This window comes from Symphalangus syndactylus, chromosome 21 (assembly GCF_028878055.3).
Source record: "Symphalangus syndactylus isolate Jambi chromosome 21, NHGRI_mSymSyn1-v2.1_pri, whole genome shotgun sequence".
Lineage (NCBI taxonomy): Eukaryota > Metazoa > Chordata > Mammalia > Primates > Hylobatidae > Symphalangus > Symphalangus syndactylus.
In genome coordinates this window covers 33,061,456-33,083,924 of record NC_072443.2, presented here as the reverse complement: position 1 = coordinate 33,083,924, position 22,469 = coordinate 33,061,456, and the positions used below count along the sequence as shown (strand labels likewise).

The following is a 22,469-nucleotide window of genomic DNA, read 5'->3' as shown; positions in this document are numbered from 1 at the left end:
TTCTTGGTTTCAGTTACCTGCTGTCAACTGTGATTAAAAAATAGCTGAGTATAGACCAGGTGTGGTGGCTCACGCCCGTAATCCCAACACTTTGGGAGGCCGAGGCTGGCAGATCACTTAAGGCCAGGGTTTCAAGACCAGCCTGGCCAATATGGTGAAATCCCACCTCTACTAAAAATACTAAAATTAGCCGGGTGTGGTGGCGTGTGCCTGTAATCTCAGCTACTCAGGCGGCTGAGATAGGAGAATCACTTGAACCTGGGAGGCAGAGGTTGCAGTAAGCCGAGATTGCGCCATTGCACTCCAGCCTGAGCAACCAGGGTGGTACTCTGTCTCAAAAAAAAAAAAAAAAAAAAAAAAAAAAGTGCTGAGTGTGGTAGTACAATAAGATATTTTGAGAGAGAGAGAGACAGAGATTGAGATCACAGTCATATAACTTTTATTAGGATATATTATTATAATTGTCTTATTTTATTATTAGTTATTGGTGTTAATCTCTTACTCTTCCCTAATGTACTATTATAGGTATATATGTATACGAAAGAACAGCATACGTAGGTGCCATGATTTGGCTCTGTGTCCTCACCCAAATCTCATGCTGAATTGTAATCTCTAATGTTGGGGTAGGGACCTGGTGAGAGGTGATTGGATCATGGGGATGGATTTCCCCTCTACTGTTCTCATAATAGTTAGTTCTCACGAGATCTGGTTGTTCAAAAGTATGTAGCACTTCCCCCCTCACTCTCTGTCTCCTGCTGTCATGTGAAGACGTGTTTGCCACCCCTTCAACTTCTGCCATGATCGTAAGTTCCCTGAGGCCTCCCCAGCCATGCCTCCTGTACAGCTAGTGGAGCTGTGAGGCAATTAAACCTCTTTTCTTTATAAATTACGCAGTCTCAAGTAGTTCTTTATAGCAGTGTGAGAATGCACTAATACAATAGGGTTCAGTACTATCCACAGTTTGAGGCATCTAGAGGGGGTCTTGGAACATATCACTTGCAGATAAGAAAGGACCACTGTACTTTTCATTGAGGTTTGTCCTGTGTGATATGCACTGTATTTTAAAATAAACTGTTTTTCTCTTGATGATGTCTCTTTTGTTATAAGGGTCTGTCCCAACTACAAACTTTTGAGGGATGAAGAAAATTATATTTTCTTCCTGACACTGAAAAAGGCAAGGAAACTGATTTCTCTCAAGATTGTCTAGAAAGAAACAGTCCCTCTGACGCCTTGATCCTAACCCAGTGAGGCTAATGTCAGCCTTATAATCTAAAGTTCTATACAATTATAAATTAAGGGCCAGGCATGGTAGCTTATGCTTGTAATCCTAGCACTTTGTGAGACCAAGGTGGAGGACTGCTTGAGGCCAGGATTTCAAGACAAACCTGGCCAACATAGCAAGATCACGTCTCTAAAATAAAAAAATAGTTTTAAAAAAGGATTATAAATTCACGTTGTTGTGGGCCACTGAACTTGTGGTAATTTGTTAGAGCAGCAAGAATAAAGTGATACAGTAAGCTACTTATTACCAGATAGTAAGGATGCTATCCTTGAAGAAGAATACTTGAGCTGAGACCTGGATGATGGAGAGAAATCAACCTTTTAAGTTTCACAGGGAAGAAGAGTCCAGGAAGAGGGAATGTCAGTTGCTGACAGTGGAGCAGACTTGACATGCTGTAAAATCATAGTGGAGGCCAATGCTCTGGAACATGGCAGTGAGCGAGAGAGAAGGGAGAAGAGCGCAGGATGAGATCCGAGCTCCGGGCAGACACCCAGCCATCGAGAACCCTTTGCGGACAGGACTTCTGTTGTGGCACTTTACCTCGTCGTAGTGTGCACAGACAGTAGCCCCGCACTTCACTGCACGTCTGGAGATCCTTACCAGCAGGAACTGGTCTCATTCATCTTTGACACCCTGCACAAAGTAGCTGTAGTGCCTCAAACATAGCAAGCCCACAAACGTAGAACTTGTCGGGATGATGTGTGAGATTCTTTAGAAAAATAGAACAATAGCAAGACTAATCTCGGTTGCTTTGGGATTATTGACTACTGGGAGCTCCTTGAATTTTAAAATGTAAATGTTTCATCATTCAGGTAATTATTTTATGGCACATTAAGGGGAGATGATCTGTGATAGTATGTGAATCAGAGAAATTCAGGTGATCAAAAAAATTGTTAGACATAAGTGTAATGGCTCATGCTTGTAATACCAGGGCTTTGGGAGGCCAAGGAAGGGGGATCGCTTGAGCTCAGGAGTCTGAGACCAGTCTGGGCAACATAGCAAGACCTCGTCTCTACAAAATAGAAATAAAAAAATTAGGTGGGTGTTGTGGCATGAGACTGTAGTCCTAGCAACACAGAAAGCTGCGGCGGGAGGATGGCCTGAGTCCCAGGAGTTTGAGGCTTGTGGTGAGCGGCGATCACACTACTGCTCTCCAGCCTGGGTGACAGGGTGAGACCCTGTTTCTAAGAAAAACAAAAAATTAAAAAAAAAATTAAAAAAAATTGTTGACTGGGGTCCCCAGTAGGAATTTCCTTAACACTGCTACCATAATCAGTTTGTAACTTTAACAGTAGCAGCCCTTAGGTGTTTGTAAGACCTAAACAGGCTTCTGCCTCCAGAGGGTACATTCCTAAATACCAGGCTATACCCCCTCCATATTCTCTCCCCAAGGGGCACAACCCAAAGTTAAACATTAAAACTCTCAGGAAAAATGCTAGAGAATTCCTGTCTGGTCTTTAAAGGTAGTTAAAAGTTCAGCTATACTACAGGTCTGGCTACTTTTTTCTCTGTATAGTTACTGCCTGGATTAAAGATCACCAGAATACCTCTTCAAAAATATATTTTTGATGGGGCAAAAGAATGGAGCTAAGAAGGCATATCTTTCCTCAGCTTGTCTGTTAAAAAATCACTAGCTTGTTTTCTATTGTTATGATCAGAAAGAGAAAGTGCAGCTGCTTTTGTCACCGATGGATGGAGTAAAATATTTTAAATTTAAATAATTTATTTCATTTTTACATTTGAACTGCCTTCTAAGACAGTTCCAATTTGTGATGTAATCTCCAAATATTTGTTTTTTGTCTCTAATTTGAAGTAGTCCGGCACTATCTCTGATTTAGATGGGTAGTTTGTATATTTAACCAGTCAATGCTAAATTACTTTCAATAAAATTCATTCAGACTGCCACTGTCATTGAAGATAACAGTGTGAGATATATATTTTTTCTGCCTGATTCAATTGCCTGAGATATTTGAGATCAATCTGAGGAAAGTAAACGGAATAAGTAAAATCCACACAGGAAAATAAATACCTTCATTTTTAATTTGTTATGTATACAGTGGTTCTCATCCATTAGTTACTCTATTTAAATTATAATGAATTGGCACAAAAATGGATATCTTTTGAGACTGGCTCTGCTGTGTGGATGAAACTGAAGAAGCAGAAATGAAAAAATACTATTGAGTTCTTATTCAGTCCTCTTATTGACTCACTGGACAGCAATGTGGATAAATTACATCACATCATATTTGTTTGTGCTGTCACTGACATAAAAGGATAAGAGCAAAATCTTGTGACTATGACTTCCCGATAGGCACCATCCTCATCAGTACCCATTTATTCATCACTTACTGCACACCAAACATTGTCCTAGATATTGTTGGAGTTGCAAATATAAATCTCAATTAAATCCTAACCTTAAAACCGTTTCTTGCTATCCACAGAGGATTGGTTCCAGGACCCCCCACCCCCGCAAAGACACCAAAATCTGCAGATATTCAAGTCCCTTATATAAAATGGCATAGTATTTGCATATAATATATGCACATCCTCCTGTATACTTTAAATCATCTCTAGATTACTTATAATACCTAATACAATGGAAATGCTATGTAAATAGGTGTTATAGGGTACAGGTTTTAACATTTGTATTATTTTTACTTGTCTTATTGTTATTTTTTATTGTTCATTTTTTCAAATATTTTTGATCCACAGTTGGTTGAATTGGTGGATGCAGAACCTACCAATATGGAAGGTCAACTACACTGCAATACTATAATGGTATACTTTTTTTTTTTTTTGAGATGGAGTCTCGCCCTGTCACCCAGGCTGGAGTGCAGTGGCATGATCTCGGCTCACTGCAAGCTCTGCCTCCTGGGTTCATGCCATCCTCCTGCCTCAACCTCCCGATAATGGTATACTTATATACAACGGTGATAGTGATGAATATAGGTAAGTGTACTATAAACTGCTATAAATAAAACTCATAATTATAGCAATTTCATATGCTATAATTACATATGCATATGTTACTCTTCTGCATTCTTTGAAACCTAAATCTAAATCCACCTCCTCAGTGAAACCTTCCCTGAATCCCCCAGGCTGAGTAAGTTGTCTATCCTCTGTGCACATGTACAATTGTAACTTGAATCAATGTAGCTTTCCTCTGTATAAATGCAGTGGATGTTTTTCTCTCTTACTAAATTCGAAGCTCTATGGAGAAGAAACTGTGTCTCAGTCCTCTTTGTACCTTCACCATGCCTAGGCCAAGGAAAGATGGCTGTCTGTTTGTTAAATGAGTGGATAAATGAATCAATAAATGATACAAGGTAGAAAGAGTATTTGACGGGAGTAGACGAAATAATTTAAAAGGCCAGGTTTGGGGGAGCTCTGAGTTATGGATAACAGAATTCTGGAGTACATTGTGAAAAACCAAAAAGATCATAGACTTTTATGTGGCCTTAGGAAAGCTAATAGTAATAGCTAACTTTTATTGAGTGTTTAGTTCCGTGCCAGGCACTGTTCTACCTCATCTTATTTATTCCTCATAATAAGTAGATCCAATTATTCCCATATTACTAAAGAGGAAGCTGAGCACAGAGAGGTGTCAATAAGACTCCACAGCCAGCCAAAGTGAAGCCATGACTGAAGTCTAGACATCTCTTTTTGAGAAAGAGTCTCACTCTATCGCCCAGGCTGGAGAGCAGTGGTGCTATCTCAGCTCACTGCAACCACCACCTCCCAGGTTCAAGCGATTCTCATGCCTTAGCCACCCAAGTAGCTGGAATTATGGGTGCAGTCCACCATGTCTGGCTCATTTTTTTTTTTTGTATTTTTAGCAGAGATGGGGTTTCACCATGTTGGCCACGCTGGTCTCGAACTCCTGGCCTCAAGTGATCCACCCACCTTTGCCTCTGAAAGTGCTGGGATTACAGGAGTGAGCCACTGTGCCTGGCCAGAAGTCTAGACATTCTTAATTGCTGTTACAGAGCTGCCTCTAGTTAGCTCTATCTAGACAATTTAAGCCTTAATTTTCATCGCCCTAAAATGGGATCTGTAGGACCTACCTTATCAGATTGTTATAATTCAATAAGGTAAAGGGTATAATGGTTTAGTATAGCACACAGCAGAATATATATCTCAATAAATGTTTACTTCCTCTTTTTTAATCAGTCGAAGGTTTTGAAAAGTGGTTGAGTAGGATATATAACAAGATTAGCACCATGCTTTTCATGTCATCAAAGGAAGACTTGGAATTGTTTCCCCAGACTAATATGGCATTGATATGTCCACTGGAAAACCATGTGAATCAGCATTACAGGAATTCTAGAGGTTAGATGTTCAAGAGACATAAAAAGGGTCAGCCTGATCCTTGGCATATATGTTGACTGGTTCTACAGAAAATGCAGGAAAGCTTAGGCAGAATATTGCTTGTGTAGAGTCAGACCAGTGAGCCTCAAATTTGGACAGAAGCCTCTGGGAGTCTAGATTTAGTAGGATTATCCTTACCCGTCATTTCTAGTTACATAGTGGGCCTCTATATTAAGCAGGTGAAGAAGGCAAACTAACAGAGTTCCCTTTAAACTTCACAATGAAAACCTGCTTCAGAAGAATTCAGAGTCACCACAGTATTTACGTTTGTAATCCTCCAGTAGAGTATGTAAACGTGGTCAAATATTAAATGAATGCTTCTGTGAGGGTATTTTTGGATAAGATTTACATTACATTGGTTGGCTTTGGGTTAAGGAGATTACCCTGTATAATATGAATGAGCCTTATTTAATCAGTTGAAGTCTTGGAAGGAACAAAGGATTGACCTATCGTAAGGAAGAGGGAATTCTGCCAGCAGACTGCGTTAGGCGTTAAATGCAGCGTGGGCTCTTCCCTGGTCTAAAGTCTGCCTGCCCACCCTCAAGACTTTGGACTTGCCTGCCTCCATAATCACATAAGCCAATCCCTAAAATAAATCTCTTTCTCTTTGCAGTCAGTCCTGTATTTACTATGGTTCAACTTACAATTTTTCAACTTAATTATGGTGCGAAAGTGATACACATTCAATAGAAACCATACTTTGAATTTAGATCTTTTCCCAGCCTAGCAATATGTGGTACAGCACTCTCTCCTGATGCTGGGTCACAGCAGCCAGCCATGACTCCCAATCAGCCACACAAACACAGTACTCTATAGTAGACTGTGTTGCCAGATGATTTTGCCCAACTGTAAGCCCAGGTAAGTGTACTGAGTATGTTTAAGTATGTTTAGTATGTTTTCACACTGCAATAAAGAGACTGGATAATTTATAAAGAAAAGAGGTTTAATTGACTTGCTTCCACAGGCTGTACAGAAAGCACGGCTGGGAAGTTCTCAGGAAACTTACAATCATGGTGGAAGAGTGAAGAGGAAGCAGGCAAATCTTCACACGGTGGCAGGATAGAGCGAGCTAAGGGGAGATGCTACATACTTTTAAATAACCAGATCTTGTGAGAACTCTGTCACAAGACAGCACTAGGGAAATAGTGCTAAACCATTAGAAACCACCCCCATGATCACCACACCTCCCACCAGGCCCTGCCACCAACACTGGGAATTACAATTTTTTTTTTTTTTTTTTTTTGAGACGGAGTTTCGCTCTTGTTGCCTGGGCTGGAGTGCAATGGCACAATCTTGGCTCACCGCAACCTCTGCCTTCCGGGTTCAAGTAATTCTTCTGCCTCAGCCTCCCAAGTAGCTGGGATTACAGGCGTGTGCCACTACGCCTGGCTAATTTTGTATTTTTAGTAGAGACAGGGTTTCTCCACGTTGGTCAGGCTGGTCTCGAACTCCAGACCTCAGGTGATCTGCCTGCCCCAGCCTCCCAAAGTGCTGGGATTACAGGTGTGAGCCACCGTGCTCGGCCATAGGAATTACAATTTAACATGAAATTTGGGTGGGAACACAGAGCCAAACTGTAACAGTGGGCTAGGCAAAGCTATGAGGTTGGGTAGGTCAGGTGTATTAAATGCACTTTTGACTTAACGATATTTTCAGCGTGTGACGGGTTTATTGGGATGTAACTCCATCGTAAGTTGAGGAGCATCTCTATATATACATATCCTATTGGTTCTGTTTCTCTGGTGAACCCTAATACACAGGCATTCTCAATTTTTTATTAAATAATTAAAGAATGAAACTTTGTGTTAATAAAATGTATATTATTGTTAAAACACTGAAGATATATTTATGTACAGTCTCAAACTTATTTCCCACTGCAAAACTAAATGATTCATCATCTTTGTTTTGTTTGTTCAGATGTAATTTAAAAATCTATGTTCATATTTATTGGAAATGGATAGCAGTTAACTTAATAAGTTATAAATTAGCCTTAAATTTCTCACTGAAAACACCTCTAGGCCATAGGATGGGAAATGTGGAATACCGAGCAGCTGTCAGTGTCCTTTTGAAGAAATTGCTGAGGCCAAAGTCTTTCCAGTCAACTTCTTGGCATTTGGTTTTTCTGATTTACTTGCCACTAAAAAAGTGCTTAAGATTGTTTTAAGACCACATAAGATCAACTAAGATCTTAGGGAAATGTTTCCATTTACCTTAAAAGTTCAAAATAAATTGTTAGAGAGAACAATTAAAATAGAGAATGGAGATAAATAGACTTCTGAAGACAAAAATTCCATTTACCTGTGATTTTGGGGGGCAATCTTGACAATTAGTTATATCATCTCAGTGCTTCTCAAACTGAGGTGGTAATCCATGAATATAAGGAGAGTTATAGGATAAATGCAGTCCACTTTTTGCTATGGCCAATTTTTCAGTTTTATTTGAAAAAATTATAAAATGTGCCTGGCCAGTGAGTCAAAACTGTTATTTCATATTAAAATAAACATCAATAAATTGTGGAACAGAATGCAAAGCTTACAAAAATTTTACAAAACTTCGAAGAAGTTTGCACTTACAAGTGAATGACTTCCATTGAGTTCCTAGCCACTATCTACTTGTTATATTAAGGCTGTATTCTCCACTCAGCAGTACACCTTTGATGAAAAATGTTTTAAAATCATGGTTTTAAAATAAACTGACTTAAGAAGGTGACAAGCACTGAAGAAGACAGAAGAGGATCAGCTCCATTTGAGAGCTCCCTGTCCTTCTTTGAATTAAAAAACTCTCTCAAAGAAGAGGCAATAGAGAGTAAAAGCTATGAACAGAGTGGTTTAATGAAACTACTTTTTTCGGTTTTTGTTTTTGCTTCCCTTTTCCCATAAATGCCATCTTTTTGGTAAATGTTATTACTATAGCCTTTTTTTTTTTTTAGTTCTTTTTTTCAGAACTACCATTTATTGAGAATGTCTTATTCCAGGTTTCTACATGGGTTTTCATAACTACTCTCTTCAACAACTTTGAGACAGACATAATAAATAATGTAGTAAACAGCATGGATATACCCTCAGGTCTCCAAAACCCACGGTTTTGGCACAATGCCATTCCAACTTCCGCCATCTTCATCCTCCTGCTTTAACCAGGAAAACATATTTACTGGGCAGTAGACATGTCAAAGGTGAAGGTATTCATATCCAAATAATACTGTGCTGTTGTTTTCAAAGCAATCCATGTTTCATGAGCCTGCAAGAAAAGGAAACACAAGTCATGATCTCTGAGTGTGTAGAACACATCTTGCATCAGTTATTCTGATTATCATACAGATATTCCTAAAAGATGAGAAAAACATAATGGAAGAATTATACCAAACAGACTTTGGTTTTCATACTTTTAATTATCTGTTTATTTCAATGCTCAGATATTTTACAGTATTTGTGGGGCCACAGTATAAACCAATGTAGTAGAGTCTTGCTACATTACATAGTGTCTGTCAGTTGGTACAAAACTGGTCTACAAGTAGAGGCAGGAGTATACCTGAAAATGTCAACATTCTATAAAGAAGACACAGTCTACCAGCCTACTTAATTACTTAATTGACCAAATAAACAAATGTCTTGTTTTAATAATGCTAAATAATGCCTATTGGACAAAAACAGCCATAAAACTAGATGCATTATTCAGTTAGCAGTTTTCATCAGCAAGTGCAAAACAAGTAGATCCTGGTAGACCGGTTAAGACCCAGTCATGTGGAGTAAGGATAGGATCAAGGTTCCATGAAAACAAGGACATTCCACTTTTTATGACTTTATGCAATCCTCATGCCTGATGATAATCAGAGCCTGAGATATGTGGAAAGAAAGAAAGAATAAGTGAAGGAATTAATTTATTCATCATACAACTTTGTTTCCTAAATTGCTAAATTGTAAGAAGAAGATCATGAATAATTGAAATCCTCAGATAATTCAGCAATTTCATTTGGCCTGGAGTTTTAATGTCTTCTATCAGAAAAGTAAACATAGAATAAAAAAGGCCAATGCAAGTTTCTTCTTTGTTTCTCTTGCAGCAAGAATGCAAATGAATAGGAAAATGTACAAAGGCAAGCAAAAGGAGGAATAACATTAAAGCTTTGAATAATTATCACAGGGGATACTTAGCTACTGAACAACTGAAAGTGAACTAAAGTCTGACCACTGTCCATTCATCAATCTACACATACATGTAATAATTTATTAAGCTTTGACTATATAACAATCATTTTGCTAGTCCCGAGAATAATTACCTTGAAGGGTAAGATACAGACTCTACCTTTATAGTCTAGGTAGGTAGGTTGGGTACACAAAACAAGTAATTCCAATTGACATTTTGAGAGCTATTTACTTGTGAAAGAGCATGCAAAAAGGGACAGAAGGAAAGATAAATGTCGCCCTGAGAAGAAGGGAAAGGCTTCAGAGGGACATTTGAGTCTAGTCTTTAAGCAAGAGGCAGAGTTTACCAGGCAAAAACCATTTCACGGGGAAGAAAAAGGAGATATAGTTCAGAGAGTCTAGAGAGGAAAAATCAGGGCTAGGCTAGTCATGTGTTAATTAGTGGTCAGCAAATGCAATGACTATTTAAAAAGATAAATGGTGAAGGACCATTTGTTTCTAATACAAATACCTGCTTAGCCAGTGTGTTTCTCCACACATCTGAACTGTGATCTGGGTCCCAGTAATCCTGCAAATTTACATGTCTTTTGAGACGTAGGAACTGGTTTGCAGGGTCCTCCAACAAAAATGGCGCTCCCAATGCTCCTGCAATTTAGAGTCCAAGAGCACAACATCTTTTAGAGCAATAGTTTACATCTCAATGTTTCCTCTTCAAGAGACCCAGCTGTGATCTTTGGTAGGCTGGGGGCCTGAGGAGGAAACTCTGGAAAAGCTAAGCGCTGAGTGAGACAGCTACTCCTTGGCCCTTTGTCACCATTGTATGCTAACCACTCAATTTGACCTGTATTTAGCTCATCTTGACAGCCAGTGCTATGTGGTGGATGGAGCAGGATATCGGAACTTCCATACATGCATGGGGGCCTCCAGACCCAGATTCGAATTCCAGCCCTATCACTTTTCTGGGAAAGTTGCTTGATTTCTTCGCACTTTAGTTTTCTTGCACGTTAAGGGGTATAATAATGCACACACACATGCTGTAAGGACTGGATAAATTGATGACTATAAACCATCCGGCTCAAACTAGGCAGTCAACCATCTTATTCTTGCTTTCTTAGCCCTCCAAAATAGAACTGATCTTTCTGTTTGAACTAGGCTGCTCCCAAACCTGACACTGTGGTTTAAATTGTTGGCACTGATCGATTCACCATCAAATCGAACCACCTTGTATTTTGCAACTCCTTCCTACTCCAGGATTAAGAAGAAAAAAGAGATGATAATTTTAAGAAATCCAGACTTTTTAAGGATCTTGAGATTTTAACAATCTGTGTTGTATTTTCATTCTCAAGTAAAACACAATTGCGTTCAGAATTATAACTTGAATTAATATAAAGGAAGAACACACTTTCTCCTGACCTATAGGTGACAACAATACAATCTGTTCATTGTGATAAAGAAGCATTTATTACAACATCTAATTGTGAGTAATGTTACATTAGGCACTTAACAACCTCATTATTAGCAGTCCCCTATTGACCAACCTTCTGTATGAACCTGGGTTATAGCAAGCTATACAGTATAAAAATTCCTCTCTATAAGGCTTTCTGTTTATTTGGGATCCAGGGTCAAAGATAAAAGACAAAACAAGGCAACACAGGATTTGATTGCACTAAAGGAATTTAGGAGAAGATGCTGTTATTGAGCACTAAGACACTGGGGTACAAGTAGGCGTTTTCACGGTCAAGGAAGTTGTTTCACCTTCTCCTTAAAGGAAAAATTGGATTTAGCAGGATGGGAGAAGGGGAAACATTTAAAAAAAAATTTAAGCCAGAGGAATGATGTGTTTCACTATCTTAAAACAATAGTCAGAGGTGGCTAGATAGAAGAGTTTTATATAAAAAAAATTAGTTAACCTTTAAACTTAGGAGATATTAGTGACAGATGCCCAAAGTAATACTGTTCTGCTGCTAGCTAATCTAATTTAGTATAATCCAACCAGCAAGTTTGTGGAAACCATCTTTTAAGGTGGCTCCCAAAAATTACTACTTCTTGTTATTCATATTCTTGTGTAGTAGCCCCCTCTTTTAAGCTACTGTGGAATGACTGTGTGCAATTTTTGTGGCTAGGATATACAAGACGTTACAGCTTCTGCCTTGCCCCTCTTTTGGACCACTTGCTCTAAGAAAAGTCAGCTGCCATGTTGTGAGGGCACTCAAGCAGCCCTGAGGGAGAAGACCACATGACAAGGAAATGATGCCTCCCACTAATAGCCAGGTAAGCGAGCCATCTGGAAACCTGATGTTTTTGCTTCAGTCAAGCCTTCAGATTACTGCAGCCCCCATTGACATCTTTACTGCATCATCATAATAAATCCAGAGCCACAACCACTGAGCTAAGCCACTTCCAAATTCCTGACCCTGCAACTGCAATAATATGTTAGCTGTTTTAAGCTGTTAAGGTTTGGAAAAATTAGTTATGCAGTAGTAGATAACTTATACACACAAAGGTCGAGACTAAGTTGAGGCAAGTGAGACACCTAGGATAGGGTACAAAACACAAGGAACTCACTTTCAGGGTCATACAAATTTTGTACCATAAGTTCCTCACTTCTCTCACCATAGTTAGTCCCTGCTCTGATTATCATCATTGCATGGAAAGATAAACAAAAATAACTCTTGCTAATCACTACTGCATGCAAAGATAGACAACAAATAACACTTACCATTAAAGAATTCACATTATTGTCAGAGTTCATATATAATTAGAAGAAGACATATTGTGATCAGACCATCCATAGTTGGAGCAATTTTGATACTGTCATGGAGACGTCACAGAGAAATTCATTTTGAGTTGGGCTTCAAAGATTTGTTACGTTTCAACAATGAGGATGAAGGGCGTGGAAGCAAAGCGCATGTATTCTAGGCTGAAGGAGACTGGAGAGTTAAAGAATGGAGGAGCAAAGGAAGATTCAGGGTTGGTGACTTTCATTTTGCCAATATGATTGAAAGGTAGGGTTGTGGTGTAGATGTGGTCAGAGATAACACTGGAAAGGTAAGTTGGAGCTCGATTCTGAATGATTTTAACTGTCATACCAAGGAGTTTGGGCTTTACTCTAAATAATTAGTCATCATTTCTGAATAAGAAAATGATAGGAAGGACCAGATTTACTTTTTAAAAAAATTGTTTGTATTATGGTAAAACATACATAGCATAAAACATTCCACTTGAACCAGTTCTGAGTGTACAATTCAGTGGTGTCAAGTACATTTACAATGTTTTGTAACCCTCACCACTATCCATCTCCAGGACTATTTCATTGTCCCAAACAGAAACTCTTACTCTTTAAACAACTCCCCATTAACCCCTCCCCAACCCCTGGTAACTACTATTCTACTTTCTTTTCCTATGAATTTGCCTGTTCTGGGCACCACATGTAAGTGGAATCATAGAGTATTTGTTCTTTTCCGTCTGGCTTATTTCACAAACATAACACCATCAAAGTTCTTCCACATTGTGACATCAGTATTTCATTCCTTTTTAAGACTGAGTAATACTTTATGTATTTAATATATATGTATATACACCACATTTTGTTTATTCATTCACAGATTTACTCTGAAAGATCCCTTTGTCAGTGGTGTAAGGACAGACAGTAAAAGGAAGAGAAGAGTGAGGGACACGAGATCAGAGGCTGTTCAATAGTCCATATGAGAGATAAGAAGGGCCTGAATCTGGTGAACATGGGAGGGGAAAACAGGATTGATTTGAGGAAGATGGGAGGAAGGAACCCGCATTCATCTGGGCTGACCAGTGTGGACTAACCAGCTTTGATTTTTTGCTTTTAGATGAAATGCACTAATGGGTCACTTTTCAGATTTCTGATTATTCTCTTTGAAGAAAAGGTGTGTGTTACAGTGTTACATATTTTATGTGTTACTATTCTGTTAATAAATAGGTGTTTTTTTCAAAACAAAATTAGTGGCTGTGCAAAATAGATCCAATTCCATCAATAAACAATAAATAGCTCTAAGTAAATGATGCTTAGGATATAATTTATAGCCATATAGTGAATCTGTAGTAATTGCTTAAGATAGTGTTACTTGAAATTATCTAAAAGTAAAACCAGAATTCTGTACTATAGTCATCCTGGTGCATTACACAATCACTAAGAAAAAAAATGCTATTGCATAAATCTTGGCAGAGAAGCATGCTTTAAAATATATACCATAGCTATTTTAAGCTCTAATAATTCTGTCTTTTGTAAGTCTTTTACCTTTTTGTTCATGGAAAATGCTTTACCGATACAATCTCCTTCTCCTCCCTAGGACAAACCACCTACCTCAGCATTATAAGCCCGACAGGCATCCAATAAATCTTAATTGATGATGATGATAACATCACCCATGAGAGAGACAGAAGGTAGTATTTATTATCCTACTTTACGAATGGAGAAAATTGACATGCAGAGATGAAATGACTCACTCAAGGTCATATAGTAAGTCAGTGGCAGGGCTGGAAATAAAAATGCAAGTAATATAGAAGGGCAGGCTATTATCCTCTCTGCTTGAGAAATTTCTCCTCCCTTTTTCATTCTGCCTGATCAACCTTGAAAGTTAGTGAGAGCAAGACCAGGGTTTTGTGTTTGTGAACCTATCTAATATTGCTGGGGTTTGAAAACTGAACCCTGAGTTTTATTGCTTTGTTGATTTTTAAATGAGTTTTTTTTTAAATGTAGGCAATATCAACCAGGTTAATGCCTTTCTTAAACTTCATGATCATCAGCTATGAAAAATATCCTTCTCTCTTTATTTACAACTCCCTACACATGCCCCTTTTTTCACCCACATCATAGTCAGCTTTAATAGGATCTGTAAATGTTTTGCCTAAACATTTCTCAAATATCCTCTGCAGAAAATGCTGTACAGTAGAAACAAGGCAAACACTTCAGAGTACAAAGCAAACACTATTTGGGATCACAGCTCTCCTTATACAAACCAAGAAGGATCAGAGACCCAGAGTCTTTTCTTGGCCTCGCCAGTGACCAGCTAGGTCATTGAGCCACTTCTTATTCCTGCACTTCCATTTTTTGTTCTGTGAAACAAGTCTGGATTACACAACCACTAAGGTCTCTTCCAGCTCTAATATTCTGATCTGGAATGTATTAATAACAAATAGGTCATTAATCAAAAACTACTTTCTATGCATGGTATCATGTTATCGAAAGCACAGAGAATATGCTAAGTGGGCACAGTTCCTACTACTTTCAAGGAACTTACTGAAAAATTTAGCACTGCGACAGTCAGAAATAAGTGAAAGAGAGGTCAAAGTAGACTTACCCAATAATTAAAGCAAAACAGATAAAAATGTATTCATATTATGAACAAAGTGGTGAGTACCCATCACAGGCTAATGAGCAGTATGAGCATAATGAAAACTGCATCATTAGAAATGAAAGTCTCTATGTTACTAGCACCCACAGAAAGCTGAAAAAAACTCTTTAAACATAATGGTGGGGAAAAGACAATATTCTATACCCTATACACATAACCTTGAAATGATACTTGTGGTAGGAACCTATATATCTAAAAGATCAGAAAGCCTAAGGTAAAATAAGATACAGAATTAAAGGACAGAGTGTGCTGGCAGATTTCTCTTTTCCCTGATGTAGAGGAAGCTCATTTAGGGTAAGCCTAGGCCCCTCTTCACCTTTATGTGTGCTCTGCTCCTGGGAAGGGGCAGTGCCTCAGTTAATTTGTAAATCCAAGAAGTTTAACTTGACCATGTCCAGCTCAGCTCTTTCTTCTTCTCTTGATAGTAAACTGCCCTCCTAGGGCATGCGTCCTGTTCTGGTTCTGCAACCTGCAATTGGTTATAAATTTGCCAAATTTGGGGGTCCAGTCATCAGGCCCTTTATGTACTTATACTAAGCTACATTTTCCAAATTAGCCCTTCTCAGGAATAAAGGAAATCGATTGCCTTCCATAATCATATTTCTTTATTTCTCAACTTGATCAAAACTGGACAAAGAAGAAGGGTGCTATTTGTTGGAGGGAGGTGAAGAAAGAGTAGCTTAAAGAACCCAATAGTCTGTTGCTCAAAGCCTCACTAAAAAAGAAGGGGGAAAAAAAAAAAACAGAGCACATGCCAGGGCACTCCACTGGGAGCTTGTCATTCCCAGATAGGCACAACCGAATTATTCCCCACGTGTAACCTTCAATGTCTGTATGTTTTTGAAATAAATGCAATGAGATTCAGTGGGGTCAGAAGACATAAAATATCTGGGCAGATCCATAGGAGAGGTCTACTGCTAGCTATTTCCCTTAGGGTCTAGGTAATACTGGTATCTGGGGTATTACCTGATACCTGGTACTACAGATGGAGAGTAAGCAGTGCAGACTTGCTTAAAGTTCAAAGATATTTACGTATGGGATGGTGAAAGTAAAGCACTTAGCACTCAGTATAAGTACATAATAATATTTATTGTTTACTATTTTTATTGAACTGCTGAGTCTCAATCCTTGCCTTTAAAATATTTATTTTTTAAGAAAAGATGAAATAACTGCCTAGAAAATTATGGACACACACAAATTAAGTACTGAAATAAAGTATAAATGGTCACTAGGAATAAAGTACAAAAGAGGATCTGGAGAAAAGGATATATAAATGTCTTATTAATGGTGTAAAAATTTCAAAGATTTCTGTAAATGTAGGAGGAGTTATATGATTTAGTGAGAGACTAAAATACTCACGTTTAGGTTCATATTTTCTAAAACTTGAATATTCTCTTTGTTAAGTAATTTTCTTTTTTTTGAGATGTAGTCTTGCTTTGTTGCCCAGACTAGAGTACAGTGGCACAATCTTGGCTCACTGCAACCTCCGCCTCTGGGGTTCAAGTGATTTTTGTGCCTTAGCCTCCCGAGTAGCTGGGATTACAGGCATGCACCACCACGCCTGGCTAATTTTTGTATTTTTAGTAGAGGTGGGGTTTGCCATGCTGGCCAGGCTGGTCTTGAACTCCTGACCTCAAGTGATCTGCCTGCCTCTGCCTCCCAAAGTGCTAGGATTATAGGCATGAGCCACCATGCCCCACCAAGTAAGTAATTTTTACATACAATGGCATAGTTATTTTATTTCTTTCCCCATTACCTTTGGTCACTGACCCAAAAATGTGTAGTGGAAGACAGAAGAGTTGTGTTCAGTAGAACATATTCCCTCACTTTGCTTGAACTTGGATAAAAATTGGTGAGAAAAGGAGAGAGAGCCAGATAATGGAAGAGAAGCAATTTGGGTTATGAGAGAAAAATGTGAAGACTAAAAAGAGGAGAATAGAAGGAAAGGGATGGAGAGAGAAATCAAGAAAAAAAATAAAAGGAAAGAGAGAATAATGAAGGGGGTTTACAAAAGACAAAAGGTGAAAAGCCACAGGGCAGATAAAGGAAGTAACACAACAGAAGGCAAAGAGGATGAAAGGAAACTGGAAAAAATGGAGAGGGGTGCTGAACTGCTGACCGGCTCTCATATCCTAGTGTCCTGTTCAGAGGTCTAACAGGGGCCGGATGGGGTGGCTCACATCTGTAATCCCAGCACTTTGGGAAGCCAAGGTGGGTGGATCACCTGAGGTCAGGAGTTTGAGACCCGAATGGGCAACATGGTGAAACCCTGTCTCTACTAAAAATACAAAAATTAGCCAGGCATGGGGGTGCACGCCTGCAATCCCAGCTACTCAGAGGCTGAGCCAGGAGAATCGCTTGAACCTGAGAGGTGGAGGTTGCAGTGAGCTGAGATTGCACCACTCCACTGCAGCCTGAGTGACAGAGAGAGACTCTGTCTCAAAAAACAAAAACAAAAACAAAACAAACAACAGCAACAAAAAAACAAAGGTCTAACAGGATGCTTTCTAACTCAGTAACTTCCATTTTACTGGCATTACAATTGCTGACATGTTGAGTATTTTGAAAAGTAAACAGGAAGTGGTGTCACTTGGGTTTAACTTAAATCTGTTCTAACCTGCTCTTAACACATACACAATGTTGGCACTCACTCTTATGGCCACATAATTTCCTTGGACATGTTTTTGGAGCTAGTGGTTCTTTTATTACTTTTAATCTTGTAGACATGGAAATTCATAATTCATGAAAGGCAGCATTGTATTTGATTCAATAGTGACTCTTTCTGGGTCATTGCCTACATGTGTTGATGGGATCCCCATTTCCAGTGCCATGACAGATGATGCCATATGTGTAGGAAAAGTTTTTCTACAGCACCCAGACTGCTTAATGAATCTAGTCATAGGCAATGACATTGAGACAACCAAGTATAAAGGGGTCCCCGGAGAACCTCCTACCGGCCTGGTTCCTGGGAGAAGGGGTGGAGCTACGGAAGCTCAGGCCATTTGCAGCGGGGAGGGGCCTGGCTCTTCCTGTTCGTGTGTGGGAACCTGGGATTCAATCTGTGAGATGAGGGCCTGTTAACAGGAACCCTTCTCCCACTTTGCGGTGTTGTTTTACCATTTTCTTTTTCGTCCAGTAAATTCCGTCCCCTTCACCCTTCAAAGTGTCTGCGAACCTAAGCTTTCCTGGTCGTGTGACAAGAACCTGGATTTTCCTACAACAACTTTTTTTTTCAACCAAATTATTTTCCAGTTTATTCTCATTATGTATCTTCTTGAGAGTATCAATCAGTCATAAGCCCAAGTGAGTAGGTAAAATTAAGAACAAAATCTTTTAAAATAAATTAAAACTGTGTCAGACAATACAGAATCTCGAAGGAATTGGAGGGCTGCAGGGATGACTGAAAAGGGCTAGTCTTCCTATGGTAGAGAAGAAAGCAAAAAGAAAGGGACTGGGGATGCTGACAGGGTTGTGTGTTAGAATATGTGAGCTTAAAAGCTCTTGTCAAAAAACAAAGCAAATCAAAAATCTTTCAAGACAAACTGGCATTGGTTACTAACTGTGGAGTGAAAAATAAGAGCTGGAACCACGAGAGGAAAACAGACCAAAGGCAGCTTATTATTCTCCCTGTCTAAAACCAGAAAACATACTTGCACTTTATGGACAGATCTGATCACAGGTCAACAATATGGGCGTGGGCCCTCAAATCGTTTCATGTATGGGTCAACTCCAGCTGCCAAATCCAATCAGGAGAACATGATTGCTGAGGGAAAATAAATCTATTTTTCATTTTAGCAGAACAATGAAAGCAATCTTTTAAAAAAATACACAAATGAGAAACAACAAAAAACACCGGTATAATTCTTAATAGTGTTCAAAAGTTGGTTCACTTAGAAAAACACTTTTAAATATGTTTGTTTTCCGTATTTCCTTTGTATGTGATATAAAGCTGTTTGGTTTTAATAAATGCCCTGTTGCTACTCTTCACCATTAGTACAACTAGGAACTGTCATTGAAAGTCATTGGTGGTGTCCTGGTTCCGCTCAATTGTGTCAGGTAAGGTCACCCAGCTTCTTAACTCCTGGTTGTTTCTTGTGGAAGCAATGGCTACGATACTGCCTCCATCACTTTTTCAAGAGGAGGTCTTGCTCTGTGAGCTGCTGCTAGCCCATGTCAGGCACTGCAGTGCCAGAGGGGAGAGTTTGTGTAGCAGAAAGAAGAGTTTTGTTTTCATAAGTGGTAGATTTAGGATTTGGACATGAATGCAGCTTCTACCATTGATTGACTGTGTAGCTTGGTCACTTGAATTCCCTAAGCCCTCAGTTCCCTCTTTTCGTAAAATGAGGAGCATAGCATCTATTAATATTTTCAGAGTGGTCATGAGAATTGACTAAGATAGCCCATGCAAAGCCCCTGACACATAAAAGGAATTTAAATTAGTAGCATTAATATTTGTTGATTTCATTGTAGAAGAAGGCAATTAAAAATTTTTTTCTTTACCTCTCCTTCATTTCTGAAAGAAGGCAATTCTTGACCTAAATATTCAAGAGAGGTTTATATGCTTATTTTTTAAATCAAGTCACAACACTTGAACTTCTAATTCTCTGACTAGAGAATCAGCTTCAATGTGTATAAGTTACTGTTTTGAAAATAATCAATAACTTGTCAACTCTGCCCATAAATTTAATTACTTGGATAGGCCTTTCGTTGTTTTTGGCCTCAGCATTCCCATCAGGAAAATGGATAAATGAGACCTTCTCCCTACCTCCCTTAAATCAAATTCTAAAGAAAAGTAATTTGTTGGACAACTCAGCTATAATAGAGAAAACCTAAAAAACATGAAAATAAACTTTTTAAAAAAATGGTGGTTTTCTTATAATAAGCAGAAGGGCTTCAGAGAAGTACAGATGAATATGCTGTATTCTTAAAAGAAAATGTGGAGGGAAAGAGGCAAAGAAAGTTCATTCAAGCTACTACTTTCTTCTCTAGAGCTATATGATGTAGAAACTGTCAGCTAAACCAATTATTGTAATGAACGAATCCAGTTCTGAAGACGTCAGTCTCCTCAATCTGCAAGCAGCGAAGCCTTCTTTCCTGAGATCTGAAGGGCTAACCCAGCAGTGTACATGCACCTCTGTCCTTAGTTTCTAGTTCTCAACTTGTTATTTCATAAACTTCAACTAGATACCTTTATTATTTTTTTTTAGAGTCAAGTCAATCAAACTGGTTGTCTTCATAGGTAGATATATTTGTATCTCAGTTAGAGTTGAACTAAATTCAAACTTGTTTCTTAAGAAAGTCTTTGAAGCCTCTGTAAAAATTTTGCAGAACCATTTCCTTTGTCAAATATTTTTGACCCTGCAGCATTCATAAGTGAATGTGGACTAGCCGGCACTGCTTTAGCCTTGCAGGCATCCACCACCATTACGCCCTCTAAAGTCAACTGCATGGATCAGTGGTCAAAGCAAAGCATTACACTGCTGAGTTATAACCAGTTCATGACTTTAAATTACAATGTGCTCTGAGACACTCACTTAAACTGAGGCAGCCTCACTTTCTTCATCTGGCAATGTGGGCTGTAATTGTGTATGATTGTATATGCCTCGGTTATAACTGCTTAAGAATAACTTGGCTAAAAATGTTTAAATCACATATTTAAACATGACCCAACAGCAAATTGCAATATTGATGATTAAAACTCATTATTAAAATTATTTCTATGCTTAGGAATTGAAGGCTTATTTTATACACACACACACACACACACACACACACACACATATATACATCTATCTAGCTATATGTGGGAAGGGCTTCAGGAAAAATATAATTTTTGTGCATGAGTCTCGAGATTTTCATAGAAGCAAAAGTTTATTCTAATTTAAGCAACTGCATCAGAAATATTTATAAATTATAGAGATTTAACCATGAAGATACTTTATATCTTTGTAAGTATTTTCAGTTTTTGTCACAAGCAAAACAAATGACCTCTCAGTTCAATTTTGATAGAAGCCACTGAGTTACCGGGTCAGTTTGGCAGCAAAGCACCTGGCCTCTGGTGCCTTCCTTGATCTGCCTTTAAAGCACCACTTTGAGCTACAGCTTGCCCTAAAGGTTAATAAATTCATGTTCCCAAAATACTTTGAGGTCTTCATATAATAGTACTATGTAAGTATTATACTTCTGAAAGATATTTTAAAATTTTCTTTGTTCAAGGACACAACAGCACTTCTTTGGAGGCAGCAATTAGACTTCTTAGCAACAGTATCATGTTAATATATAATTAGAAATAAAATGATCACACACACACACACACACACACGCACAGTTAACATTAACATGTTCAAAACCACAGCCTTCTACAATAGTTTGGTTTCCCCAGTGCTATAGAATAGGCCTATGGATAAAAACATGTTTGTTCATTTCTTTAAGAAGACAAAAGGTATTATCAACCTGATGGTTGTAGGAGACATGATAAATAAAAAAGAAACAGGCTCTTACCGATAAGCAATGTTGAACACAGGGCTACTTGAAGCATTTTATAGGCCATGATCCTGTTTTGGAAAAAAAAAGATTTATTTACTTTAATTTAGCTGGAAAAAGCTTTAGGGTATATCAGGTACTTTTCAGAATTATAAAGCATTTGTCGCATACCTGGAAGCCCTGTGAGCTGAGACACAGTCAGAGAGAGGCTGAGGTGGCTTTTTTATATACCTCTTGCCTTTTTACCCTTTGGACTTTTTGAACTGGCTTTTTACAGGCTGTTCTTATAAGGGTAATTTATTTATTTACTAATTTTACTATCTACATAGATTAATGTAATGTTAAAAAAAGGTAGAAAAACTAGATCACTCACGTATTGCTGGTGGAAATGTAAAATTGTCCAGTCACTTTGTAAAACAGTTTGGTAGTTTCTTAAAAATTCAAGCTTTCAATTACTGTCCAACCCAGGAATTGCATTACTGGGCATTTGTTTCAGAGAAATAAAAACACGTTAAAAAACAATTTGTAGAAGAATGTTCGTAACAGCTTTATTAGCAACAGGCAAAGACTAAAAAGAAGCCAGATGTCATTCAACAACTGAATGTTAAAACGTGATACATCTATACCATGGATTACTACCAGCAGTAATAATAATAGCTATTAAAAATAATAATTATTGGCTGGGTGTGGTGGCTCACACCTATAATCCCAGCACTTTGGGAGGCCAAGGTGGATCACCTGAGGTCAGGAGTTCGAGACTGGCCTGGCCAACATGGTGAAACCTGGTCTCTACTAAAAATACAAAAATTA

The 22,469-nt window shown here is 38.4% G+C and overlaps 1 protein-coding gene across 1 annotated transcript; it reads right to left on the bottom strand.

The window, feature by feature from the left end:
- Window positions 1–7,304: 7,304 nt before the first annotated feature.
- Window positions 7,305–21,853, bottom strand: C21H3orf85 (chromosome 21 C3orf85 homolog). Its single transcript, XM_055260601.2, has 4 exons — window positions 21,831–21,853; window positions 21,678–21,730; window positions 10,301–10,434; window positions 7,305–8,887 (listed from the first exon to the last, which is right to left on the bottom strand). The coding sequence occupies exons 2-4, from the start codon at window positions 21,724–21,726 to the stop codon at window positions 8,798–8,800; spliced, it is 273 nt and encodes a 90-aa protein (XP_055116576.1). The 5' UTR covers window positions 21,727–21,730; window positions 21,831–21,853; the 3' UTR covers window positions 7,305–8,797.
- Window positions 21,854–22,469: the final 616 nt, after the last annotated feature.

Coding starts and splice junctions, on each gene's coding strand:
- C21H3orf85 (XM_055260601.2), bottom strand. CDS start 21,726: ATGGCCTATAAAATGCTTCAAGTAGCCCTGTGTTCAACATTGCTTATC. Junction 10,435..21,677: donor GTGTTCAACATTGCTTATCG/GTAAGAGCCTGT, acceptor TCTAAATTGCAG/GAGCATTGGGAGCGCCATTT. Junction 8,888..10,300: donor GAAACACACTGGCTAAGCAG/GTATTTGTATTA, acceptor CTTTTCTTGCAG/GCTCATGAAACATGGATTGC.